General features: G+C 49.1%; 1 protein-coding gene across 1 annotated transcript in view; it reads right to left on the bottom strand.

Annotated features, from left to right (window-relative positions):
• fat4 (FAT atypical cadherin 4) overlaps positions 1 to 7,828 on the bottom strand; it is a 114,093-nt gene extending 106,265 nt beyond the window's left edge. Inside the window, exon 1 of the mRNA XM_061079828.1 lies at positions 2,726 to 7,828. Within this exon, the coding sequence (XP_060935811.1) occupies positions 2,726 to 7,828 (5,103 nt within the window). The remainder of the gene's footprint in view (positions 1 to 2,725) is intronic.
• Between the last annotated feature and the right edge of the window lie 5,380 nt (positions 7,829 to 13,208).

Raw genomic sequence — 13,208 nt, 5'->3', positions numbered from 1 at the left:
ATGTAAAAATGTAAAGTGAAAAGTTTTGCAGTGTTTTTGTGAATCATACAAATTAAAAGTTGATAACATGAGCAACAAACATATTAGAAATGAAATTCAAATCCAAAGTGATAAAATGAAATAAAAAGACAAGGTTATTATTTTCAATAGAGTCTCAGTGATGGGAGGATCAAACTTGTGATACATATGACTACAACTTTCAAACTATATTCATTTCCTGAGTCCACTGAGAGTAAAGATGCAGATTAAACTGGAAACTTTACACTTGTTCATTCAACGTTTCAAATTGAAGATGAAGCTGCATGTTGAAAAATTAGCGTATGAAATAATAACACAGAGCAGAAACTTTCCCTTTAACAGAGGAAACATCCAAATATGACGCAGGCCTGGAGACACCTGCTGTCACAGAGACGTCTGCCGTTCAGCGTGAGGTATTTAGCAGCGGACAAAACAGGAAGTGACGAATCAAAACATGACGTGAAATGAAAAACATCCTCCGTTAAACTCTGGATTTTATCAACAATGCAGGAATCTGTTGCCAGGAATTGTTTTTTTACTGCATCTTTCCCCCACAGGCAGTTTCTCAGAGAGATTCTTGGGTAATGAAGTCATTGCAAACAGCTCCGAGGAAGCTTCTGAAGTAAAAACACCCAGATACCATCGTCTAACTTCCAATAAGCTGCTGCAGGAACCCCCCCGCTGCACATCACACCTCATCCATCCCCCAGATGTGACACAAAATGATCTCAGCAGCAATCAGAGATACCTCCAAGATCAGCACGTATCCCAGAATCCTCTCCTCTCCACAGCAAAGAGTTGTTTGAGATCACCCCCTTCGATAAAGCATGTCCAGCCAAATTCTCTTTGTTTCCCCAAAAAAAACACATCACACATGGTGCAAAGCGGAGGGGAAGGGAAAATACCAGCTCTCCCTTATGCATCCAATCAATGGGGGAGAATGGGAAATGGAGAATGTGAAAGGGTCACAACCCCGGGGAGGGAAACGATCCCCCAGTTGCTACCGGGTACACGGTGTGTAAACAGTGAACTGGAAAAACATTAGTCTAAGTCTGGAGGTTTACACTATTGTACCAGTGAGCGCTTTGAGGCTCCTCTAACACAGGAGGAGCCGAGAGCACGAATAAGTGAGAGCCGGGCTGCATTTCTAAATGTGGAAGCTCATTTATCCTCCTTCCAGGTTTTCACTCTCACGCGTCTCCGAGTGGAGAGAGCGGCTCCTGCAGCCAGGTGGGCCGGTGAAGCCATCTCTCCTCCGGGGTGAGAAAGTTCAGACTCATGAGCATGAAACCAATCCGGAGTCTGCAGCTCTGGAACCCGGAGCAGCTACGAGCAGCGTTCCACTCTCTCATTAGTCCGACCGTGGAGTCTGCAGGAAAGCAGATTGCCATCTTTGGCTGCAGGCAGAGTGAGAGAACACTTGATATTCCCACTTGGGCCCCCCCCCCGAGCAAACTTTTAAGTTAACTTAGCTAACACGGTTTTGCCAAGTAATCCTTGATTTCAATAATATGCGAGTGTGTCCCTGAATAACAGATCGCTGGGTTGGATTTCAGGTTCAATATGTGGCGTGGAGGAAAAGGCATCAGTGAGAACTGTCACAGGAATCCCACTGATCTTCAGCTGTCTCGTGATTTCACATTTAAGGAGCGGTAACACAAAACATCTGAGGAGGAGAGGGAAGGTCACACCTTTTTGTTTTTGCTCTGAATTCATAGTTCGAAGTGTGTGCCTGTAATAACACGGCATTTCTAGTCGTGGTTGAAAAATTCCAAAACATATATATATATAGAATCACATGTTTTTCATTTGGCCGGTGGTTAAGCCCGAACCACCCGGCCTCAGATGATTTAAATATCTTTCAAAAGGTGCATCACATAATGCAACCTCCGTGGGCGGCTGGAGTTTCCCTCTCTCTGCCCTCAGCGTCTTTTCACAGCGTCTTAAGAGGTCACCCAATTTTAATGGTCACTTATTGCCTGTGGAGCCGCTGCTGGTGGTATGAAGGTACCTCAGGACCACCCGAGTGCCAAAACAGCCCCCGGGCTCAAAGGCTCAGGGTAATACTGGCGCTGATGATGCAAGCCCTGCACCGGACGGCCTTTTGAATTACTCTCTTTTTTTCATTTTTTACTTGAGCCACTGAGGGAAAAACCTCCGAGGGCTTTGAACCTGAAACAGCAGCCTTGAGTGATTCATGTCTACGGAGGGGAGGAAATTAAAATGAGGTCGCTTTTCTTTTTCTTTTCTTTTTCACTGATAAGAAGGTTTCTGCTCACGAGAGAACGAGAGGAGCTCGTGCAACACTCGTTTCCCTTCTTCCCCAGACCGCTCACATATTAGAGGAGGCACGTTAGAGATGAAGAGTTACGGCTCGTCTGATTCTGGACATGGGAATAATAAAGTCACGGTGCCAAAGAACAAGGCCTCCCTGCTCCCGTCCAAGAAAATTAGGATTTAATAAAACGCAGAGGAGGAATTTAATTCATGAGCAGACGAATCCAAGAGGTGGCTCTGATATTTCTTTCTCTGTGTGTGAGTTTCAAACCCTGTTATTCTCCAAATCAAAACCTTGATCTCATTACATCTATTTCATTCAAATGTTTCCTGCAAAAGCCAAAACAGATCAACTAGAAAACAACAGTGCATATGAGAGGTGGCGTTCCAGTTCCTGAAGAGAGAGAGAAAAGGTCAGCAGGTCACTCACCTCAGCACGCTGCGTCCGGGGCTGGCTGGCGTCCGTCTCGATGGCGTACACGTCCACCAGGTAGAGGTCGGAGCCCTTCTCCCGGTCCAGCTCCGCCGCCGTCTGTATCACTCCAGTGTTGCGGCCGATGGTGAAAAGGCGCCCCACGGCTTTCCCGCCGCTGCGCACCGCCACGATGAAGTACTCCACTTTGCTGGCCGAGCCGCGCGGGCTGGAGGCGTCCAGGGAGATGACGCTGGTGCCCGCCGGCTGGCCCTCCTTCAGGATGGTGATGTACTTGGGCTGCGAGAACACCGGGCCGTCCATCCCCTGGAGGAGGATGGTCAGCTCAGTCCTGGAGGCCTTGCGGTCCGAGCCGTGGTCGGTGGCCGACACGGCGAGGGTGTACATGAGGCGGGACGGCACCAGCTGGGACGCCAGGCGGATGTCGCCGCTGTACCGGTCCATGATGAACGTGTCCGAGTCGCCTTCCAGAAGCTCGTACTCCACTTCGCCGTTCGCCCCGTCGTCCGGGTCGAAGGCCACCACGGTGGTCAGGATGGAGCCGATGACGATGTTGGGCTCGGCCACGAGGGCGTTCTGGGACAGGAAGCTGGGAACGTTATCGTTCTGGTCCGTGACCCAGATGGTGACGTTCTTCAGGGCGAAGCGGCGGAACTCGGCCGGCACCGCCTGGTCCGTGGCCTTCACCGTCAGCTCGAACAGGTTGGAGAACTCCCTGTCGATCTCCCTGTTGGTGTAGATGAGGCCGGAGCTCGGGTCGATGGTGAAGTGGCCCCCCCGAGGAATCTGCTGCACGATGGAGTACTCCAGCTCGCCGTTGATGTCGGCGTCGGTGTCGTGGGCCGTGATGGTCATGACCGAGGCCGAGATGGGCAGATTCTCGGCGATGGACTTGAAAATGTCCCCGGGTGTGAATATGGGGGGGTTGTCGTTGAAATCCCTGACGTGAATGACCACCGGGATGGATGAGGAGCGGGGGGGTCGGCCGTTGTCCTTCGCCGTGATGTTGAGTTTGTAGAACGACTGAGTCTCATAATCCAGCTTCTTCACCAGGAAGATGCTGCCGGTGTTGGGGCTGATGCTGAAGGTGCCGTGGTTGTTCGTGGCCGTGATGCTGTACGTGATGTCCGCGTTCGGACCCGAGTCTGAATCCGTGGCGGTCACCGACGCCACCAGCTCGCCGATCCTCATGTTCTCCAGGACGTCCACGGACAGGGAGGACTTGGGGAAGGAGGGCGAGTTGTCGTTCTCGTCCAGGATGCTGATGCTCAGCAGGCAGGAGGAGGACAGCGGCACGGCTCCGGCGTCCACAGCTATGATTTTCAAAGAATAGGAGGATGTAGATTCATAATCCAGCTTTCCCACTAACGTGACCTGGCCGGAGCTGCCGTCAATAGTGAACTGCCCCTCCTCGTTGCCCTCGGCGACCTGGTAACGCACCAAGCCGTTCTTGTTCTCGTCCACGTCGGAGGCGGAGGCCCGGAGCAGCTGGGTCAAGTTCTGAGCCGACTCGGAGATGGAGGCCTGGTAAATGTCTTTGGTGAATTTCGGCGGGTTGTCGTTGATGTCTTGAATGTAAACCTGCACTTTGGCCTGGTCCCTGAGGGGCTTGGGGAGACCCTGGTCCGACGAGACGACCACGAAGCTGAACACGGCGGCGCCTCTTTGTCTCATGAGCGTCTCCCGGTCCAGCTGCAGCGTGCTGGTCAACTCCCCGGTGATGGCGTTCAGCTCGAAGTTGGGCTGCGGCGTCTCGAACGTGTACCTGACCTCACTGTTCGGGCCAAAGTCTTTATCCTCGGTGAACACCCGCCCGACCAGCGAGCCCCTCCTCTGCTCCTCCTCGAAATGAAACACGTAATTCGTGCTGTTGAAGAGAGGTCGGTTGTCGTTGACGTCGTCGAGGATCACGCTGACGTTGACGCTGGCGCTCAGCGGCTCCACCGCTCGGTCCCGGGCCACGACCACCAGGTTGTATCGGTCCTGCGTCTCTCGGTCCAGCTCCGTCTTGATGTACAGCTGTCCGTCCGGAAAAATCCCAAACACGTCGGCTACGTTTCCACCGGTGATGTCGTACATGATCTCCCCGTTCAGACCCGAGTCCTTGTCGGTGGCCGCCACTTTGAAGAAGCGGCTGTTGACGGGCTCCGACTCCAGGATGATGACCTCGTAGGAGAGCTGGTCGAACACGGGCGAGTTGTCGTTCACGTCGTAGACGCTGACGATGAGGACGAGGCCGGAGGTGTGCTGCGGCACCCCCGAGTCCGAGGCCGTGACCTCCACCTCGTAGGAGCTGGTGGTGACCTCCAGCGGCCCGGTCAGCGTGATGAGCCCGTGCTTCTCGTGGATGTGAAACAGGCCTTTGGGGTTTTGCTTGAGGCTGTAGACCACCACGCCGTTCAGACCCTCGTCGGGGTCGGCGGCTCTGGCCTGGAAGATCACGTGACCCGTGCTCCAGTTCTCCACCGCGCTCACGTGCTCCACGGCGTGGATGAAGCGAGGGGCGTTGTCGTTCAGGTCCTTCACGGTGATGTTGACGAACGCCTCCCCTGTGATCTCGCCGGCTCGGGCCACGACCTTCAGCTGATAGAAGCCCTGCTCCTCTCGGTCCACCTGACTGGACGCCGTGATCTGACCGGCGCCGTTCACCTCAAACAGACGCCGCTGGTCCCCGGAGGTGATCAGGTAAGAAATGTTTGTGTTCAGATCTACGGTGGTGGCGGACACCGTCCCTATGACCGTGCCCACGCCCACATTCTCAAACATGACAAAGCTGTAAACCTTCTGGCTGAACACCGGCGGGTTGTCCTGGGTGTCGATGACAGTCACGGTAACGATGGCGTGCGTGTGCGAGCGCAGGCCGCTGCCGTCTGCTGCCGTCACCTGCAGCTGGTAAGCAGTTTTCTCTTCTCTGTCCAGGGGCACCAGAGTGGTAATTTTCCCCATGTTGCTATTAATGCGGAATTTGGACGCATCTCCGGCCGTAATTATATACTTGACTGTGCCGTTTCGACCCAAATCGGGATCTGTGGCCGAAACGGTGGTGACATAAGAACCCGAGGGCTCGTTCTCCTTCACGTTGGCAAAGTACTGCACCGGGTAGAAGACTGGCCTATTGTCATTGATATCCCTCAGGGTGATGTTGACTTTTCCTACAGAGTGCAGGGGGGGGCTGCCCGCGTCTGCCGCCTGGATGTGGAGGAAGAAGGAGGCCCGGTCCTCCCGGTCCAGCTCCACGGCCGTGCTCAATCGGCCCGACGCGGCGTCCAGGCGAAACAGCTCCTGGACGCCGGCGGGAGTCTCCGCATCAAAGGAGAAGCGGATGGTTCCGTTGGCCCCGAGGTCGTCGTCCGAGGCGGCGAGCAGCAGCAGCTCGGTGCCGGCCGGGGCGTGCTCCACCAGGGAAACGTGATACGTGCTCTGTGTGAACGTGGGCACTTGGTCGTTCACATCAGTGACGCTGATGATCAGGTTAGTGTAAGAGATCTTGGGCTGCAGCCCCTGGTCTTTGGCACTGATGTTGAGCACAATTTCAGCTGCTATTTCCCGATCCAGCAGAGCGGCGCTGGTAACCAGACCGCTGTTCTCGCTGATGGAGAACCAGCCCAAAGCGTTTCCAGACACCAGCGAGTAGCGCAGGTTGGCGTTCTGCCCTGAGTCACCATCTGTTGCCGAGACCCCTTTAATGTAGCTGCCTTTCGGAACGTCCTCACTGATGTCTACTCTGTACAGCGTTTCCTGAAATATGGGGGGGTGATCGTTGATATCGTTCACAAAAATGACCAGGCTGGCGAAGGAGGAGCGGGCCACGGGTTTGCCATTGTCGGACACAGACACGGTGAGGTTGTAGGAGGAGATCCTCTCCCTGTCTAACACGCTGGCTACTTTGATCAGACTCAGGTTGGGCACCGGGGACGTGTGCACCTCAAAGTGTCTCTGCTCGTTTCCTCCTAGGATGGAAACAGAGATGTTGCCGTTGGCCGTGGGGGAGTCTGAGTCTGAAACTGTGAGCAGAGCCACCACTGTGCCGATCTGTGCGTTCTCATCCACAGACGCAAACTTAGAAGTGGTTGGAAAATACCTAAACTTCACCACAGGGTCGTTATCGTTCACGTCTAAGAGTTTAACGGTGGCCTCGGTCCTGCCTGACAGGGCCGGCACGCCGTTATCCACCGCATGGATAGTCAGGGAATACTCTCTCTTACTCTCAAAGTCCAAAACCTCTTTTATGGTGATAGTACCAACTTTGGGGTCGATCTGGAAAGGGGTCCCCTCATCTAAGAAGTACCTGATCTCAGCGTTGGCTCCCTCATCCTGGTCTGAAGCTGTGATCTGCAGAACACTAGATCCCACGGCTGCGTCCTCAAACACACTGCTCTGATACTGGTCCTGGTCGAACGCAGGCGGGTTGTCGTTTATATCTTGGATGGTGACGTTAACTTGCAAGTGGCCAAACTTTTTGGGGTCTCCTTTGTCCTCCACCTCGATGAGGAGCTGGTAGAAGGGGGTGACCTCCCTGTCCAGGCCCCCGGTGGACACCAGGTGTAAGAAAGCCCCCTCTCCACTGGGGTTCACTGTAATATCCAAGCGGAACCTCCTCTGCTCGTTGCCCCCCACGATCCGGTAGGTGGTGTGGTCCACCCCGTTGCTCCCGATGTCCGAGTCCGTGGCGGTGTCCAGGATCACCTGCCGGCCGCTGCTCGCGTCCTCCTTGAAGGTCACCACGATGGACGCGTCCGGGAACACCGGAGAGTTGTCGTTAATATCCAGCACGACTATCCGGACCTCGGTGGGGTAGGTGGGCTGGCTGGACAGGACCACCACGTTGATCACGTCCCCCTGCAGGACCTCCCTGTCGATCACGGACGAGGTGTAGATGCCCCCCGTGGTGCCGTTGATGGCAAAAAGTTTGTGGTTCTCGCTGAAGCGGTACGTGAAGCTGGGCTTGGTCTCTATGGAGCCCACGTAGGTGCCCACGGGCTGCTCCTCCAGGACCTGGAACTCTGTGCGGACTTGGCTGGAGGTGGAGTACTGGGACAGGGTCCAGAGCACCAGGAGAACCGCATGGAACCGGCCCGAAGCCCTACCTGCGTGCGCCATGGTCAGAGAGCCGGTCCAGCTTCCTCAGACTGAGTCCATGCCTTTACTCCGGTGGTGTGAGTCACTAAAGCATCGTGAGGAAAAGTGCAAGAGAAGGAAAAAGTCATGCAGCGGTTCCTCTTGGTTCCAGAGGTGTCCTCCTCTCCTTCGCTCCAGCTCCAGCTCCTCTTACATCCAGGGAGGAGGAGAGAGAGAAGACGGATTCCTGCAGGACCAAGTTTCCTCCGCAGCTCCTCAAACTGTCTCTTCACAGCAGGAGAAGAAGAATCTTACAAATCCATTAAAAAGGAGGAGAACAAAAAGAGAAGTTCCTCTTGCTCCTGGAGATGCGTAAAAAGTTGAAATCCAAAGTTCTTGTTGCGCGCGTCTGTTGCGGATCCTGCGTGTGCGCGCGGCTGAGCCCACGCACCGTCCCGTGGAATAACGGTGCAGGAGCTCCGGTCAGACTGAGTCCCAGAGAGTCAGGACAAAGCTGGAGTTCTGCAAACTACCCTCCCATCGCTGCTCCCATTGGACGGCTGAGCTCCTGCCCCCCCTCCCTCCCTCAACCCCCCCCTCCCTCCTCGCTCCTTTGTGCAGAGCAGCTCCTGCAGAGTCCCCCCCCCCCCTGCGTCAGGACCAGGACGTGAATCTGATGAGACAGGTAACGATGCCCGGATCCTCCTAATGACCTCGATCACAGAATGAGGAGAATAAAAACTGTCTTCAACACTGTGGAACGACTCAGAGGGAAAAGAGAGTGAAGTCATGAGGAGAGAAATGTCTTCATGAGGCTGAAATACTTTAAAACAGAGTAAAAACACCCAAATATGATCATAACAAAGACATATAATAAATACAGGTTATAATATGTAGTAAAACTCATTATTATATGAGCAAAATAAACTTTAAAATCATATTTCAATACCAAAAAGTGTTATTGTAAATATTACACCATTAAAATAATACCACAAATTATCTAATATATCATAATTTGATATAATAAGAACTATTATAAAGTCTAGATACAGATATTAATGATATAAGCTGCAGAAGTGAGCCAATAAGATGCTAAATGTATATGTAATGACACAGTTTGCTGGATAATTATCAAATAAAATAATGTGTGTGCCTCAGATCTTATATTAAAAGGAAATTATATTCAAAAAGATAAGAATTTATATCAAAATGCAAACTATTCAAAGGGAAAACTGTTCAAAGAATCGTTTCCTGTTTCTTTCAAAGTTTGTAATATATTTTATCGTCATTTTAAACATGTATTTTACGTTTTTATCTTCTTTCATTTGACTGTATATATTAATATGGATTTAATCAAGTTAATGATGTGGATAATGAAGTCATATCATCCTATGAAGTTCAGACTTGTGGGGGAGTAGCTCCATCTAGTGGCCAAAGAATGGTAGTGCCAGATTTCACTGATGAAGATGTGTGGAATAATTTATGTGTTACTAAACTGAAATATGGGGTTTGTAGTTTTTAGACTTTAAGGAACTTGTTTTTCTTTCTCACACATGTTAAAGGATGTAAGCACAGATCTGTCCGGAGGGAATTTTACAAGAACTGGAGGAGAATGTATCTGTTAAAGTATTTAAAAACAAATTATACTTGTCATTATATTCTACTGATGTAAAAGTATGAAGAAGACATGAGATGTAACTTAATTGTGTTTAATCATGATTTCCAAATAGAAGCATCAACACAGGAACAAGTCAAACACTTACTGACAAATTATTATATCTAAAAAATGTTTTGCATAAATCTGCAGTTTTGCAGATTAATGTTTTTAATTCTAGAAGTTTCCTCCAAGTCCCAGACGTACTTGAAAAATACATTTTAACTCTTAAAAAACAAAAGAAAATAATAGATTTCGGTTCAAACAATATATTGATAAGTGAAGGACACTTGCATCATTTGCATAATTTTTTCCTATTTTCAAAATTGAATTATATGAGCTTATTTTTTATTACTGGAAAATATGTGTAACTGAAAAATGTGTGCAGCATTTCCACATTGGTGAACTCTTCTTTTGTATGTTATCATCTGTTTCATAGTGTGTCATTCAAACTTGTTCACCGGTTCATCACTTTGCAGTTTCACTTCTATAAAGTAAAACTTAATCTCTAGAAAAACATCAGATTACGTCTTTAGTTACAAGACAATAGTTGTTTCAACAGGATGACTATAACAAACACAACAAACTTCTGCTTACACAAGCTTACATGTGAAAATGTATTATAATTATTAATAATGTAATGATTGCACTGTGGGAAAACAAACATCATCACATAGACCACCAGAGATTGATAATTTCCAGATAAACACATTTAATAACTGACCAGGCTCAGCGAGGAGGTCGAGTTCAGGTCGAACGAGTTCACTGACGAGTCTAATCGCAGGAGGCCGAGCTGTTTGTGTGTCGCTGATCTGAAGCCAGGACGTCGTCTTCCTGTGAAACAACATCACAGAGGATAATCACAACCCTCCTGCTCTGCACAGACCTAAACTTCCATTCAGGTTTTTGGTATTTGACAATTTGTGGCTTCAGTAATCAGGCCGTCGGCCGCCTGGAAGCTAAGTAGGACATGAGTCAACCGGTGTAATTGAATTAGAGCCGTGGCCGGAGCGATGGTGGCTGCTGACACAGACTCAATGTTTTGGGAGCAGACAGAGCATCACAGCAGATTAGCTAACCTGATTACACCGGCTGAGCCAGGAGCGCTCAGGATGCTTTTGATATAAATATCAACTTGTTGTCATGTTGGAGCAGATTCTCCTGTCGCTGATCCCAGCTTCTGTTCTGAAGGAGGACGAATGTGGAAAAGAACAAATGGAGACACAGCAGCAAAGGGAAAGTTGAGACCATGGACTGTATATATTTAGAAGTCAGGTCTCTAAAGGGGATCGCCCCCTGGAGGCTGGCTGCAGTATAGGTCATAATCCTCACTGCCTCCATGGACCAAATTTAAAATATCAAGCTACACATGTTGAATATGTTTTTCTGAAGATGGTTTCTGTCGTTGATTTGATGTTTAATTGAGTTTAATATCATGATTGACAGCGGCGGGAGTCAGGACCTCGACCATCTGACTCAGCACAAGATGGCGGCGCCTGTATCTGGATTATTTTGTTTTTATTTCTTGCAACAGGAGGAAATAGGGATGTGTCCTATGACGTATGAGCCCAATAACTCATAGTGATAGTTAAGCTTAAAGTGAAGCCAAAGCATCTGCCCACATCTGGAGGAGGAGATCGAACCACTGACCTTCTGACCTTCTGACCTTCTGACCTTCTGACCTTCTGACCTCCTGACCTCCTGAACCACAGCCACCATAAGTTTGTGTGACCATTAGCATTTTGAGCTAATAAATGTGACTTTATTCTGTTTTTATAAAGATAGCGTATATATAGTTATGTTGGGAGGAGCTCACTTAGATGAAAAGTTAATAATGATTTGTTGCTGTCATTCCTGACTGTTATAAAAAGAAGCAAATACCTGGAGAACGTGATGGACTGAGACAATTCTTCTTCCTGGTTCATCGTGTTTTGATCCATTTGGATAAACGGTCTGATTTCCATGTGGAAACAGTCGTCGGAGTCTCGCCGACCGACCGAGCGCCAAATGAGTTTTTTTAATTTTGCTTGATGATTCTTGAAATTTCCCCCGTGGCCGAGCAGAAACCCGAAAGGCAAAACAAGTTTACGAGGACGATAAAATGAAAATGAAATTATCTTTGGCTCTGTTGACGACCAAACACACGCAGGATGCAGACAGATGTCGGACGGAGAAAAGCAAAACCCCCCCTACCCCCCCAACGAGATTACTCCAGAGCCATCAAAGGCCGTTTCCTCCGTGGTTAGGAAAGCTCAGTGCGAGCACAGTGCCGACTCTCATAAAATCCATCAACATATTGTAAAGTCAAAGCTCGGTCATAAAGATCAAATGCGGGAGTCGATGAGCAGATGAAGGGCTGCGGTAATCCAAAGCAGCCATTCATGCTCCAAGTCCCCGGTGAAGTGCTCGGGAATCGGACCTGACCTGAATGCACCGAGGCAAAAACTGAAAAACCACAATCAAGTTTGAACTTGAAGTTGAATTCAATACGAGGAAAGATAATCAGAAGCTAATCGTCACCTTTAATTTCCTGGGTTATTGTTTTCAGCCTTGAAGGCTCGTGGAGTCGTTTTCTGATTTGAACTCAGAGAAAAGTTCAGAAAGTTTGCATTTCACGTATAAAGAAAAAAGCAGGAGATCGTCTACGTCAGATATGTTCACAACAACATAAGATATAATATCATTGTCGTTCTTCGTTGCCGTCTCTGCACATATTTGTATTTTTGCAAGTTTTGTGTCCATGTTGGAAAACGTCTGCAGCAACTTAATTGGACATTTCTCTTTTCTTGTTTGTTGTATTTCTTGGGAGCCAACAAAACAACGCTGCCTCTCTTTTCTAATAACGACCGAGCATTAATGCTGACAGTGGATCTGCTGCGTCTGTGTTTGTTTAACGTGCCTTTTAAAAGTGTCTGTTTCCCAGCATGCTCTGCTTCTCCCTCTCTCCTTTTTCCTTGTCTGTGAGGAAGTAAACTATCAATCAGTGAACTCCAGTGTCGGATGCAGCAGACGGGTGTTGTGTGAGATATTGTGTGCACCAGCGTTTGCCAAACAAACCAACCAGGTCATTCACACTGGAGTGAGTCAGAGGCTAGAAGATGGGGGGGGGTTGGATGATGATGATGACATGTGATGAAGTGGTTAACACTGATCCTGGCAGTTAATAACCGACAGAGAACTCACTCGTTAAAGCCTCCAGCGCCGGAGGAGTGAACGTCTGCTCTGATGATATTAAGTTTAATCACTTTACACTCGGTGACAGTCGAGGCAGATGAATGCAGAGAACGGCCGGAGGTACGTGAGGGTTGGTTTCTCCTCAGTTTCCAGTGGAAGGAGTTGACTTCAGCTGCATCCGACACATTTGGGAGGAACTGGAGATTCAGATCTTATCTTCCAATCTCTGAATTGTAGATTGTGATCAAATGGTTCCAGGAGCTTTGTAGAAGCTGAACTACAAAGTTAAAGTTATTCTTTTCTCTCTCACACAGCTCACTTTTACACACTTACATTCTTTCTATCACCTTATTTTAATTGTTCACCTGAATAGAAAGCTTCTCTTGTGTTTCCTGATCGTCGTTGCTGCTCTTAACTTTGTTTTTTGGCCGAAGCTGTCAGCTGTTGTTGCCACATTTAGCGTCTGATGAAACTGGAAGAATATTTAGCTGCTGACCACCGGAAATTTCCCTCAAGACTTGATAGAGACTAAAAACTGGATCGTTAACGTCTAGTTCCTGTGTTTTATTCTTTCCTGATCTTTCTGTTTGGATT

The sequence above is a fragment of the Limanda limanda genome, chromosome 10 (genome assembly GCF_963576545.1).
Source record: "Limanda limanda chromosome 10, fLimLim1.1, whole genome shotgun sequence".
NCBI lineage: Eukaryota > Metazoa > Chordata > Actinopteri > Pleuronectiformes > Pleuronectidae > Limanda > Limanda limanda.
This window is presented reverse-complemented; position numbering and strand designations above follow the sequence as displayed.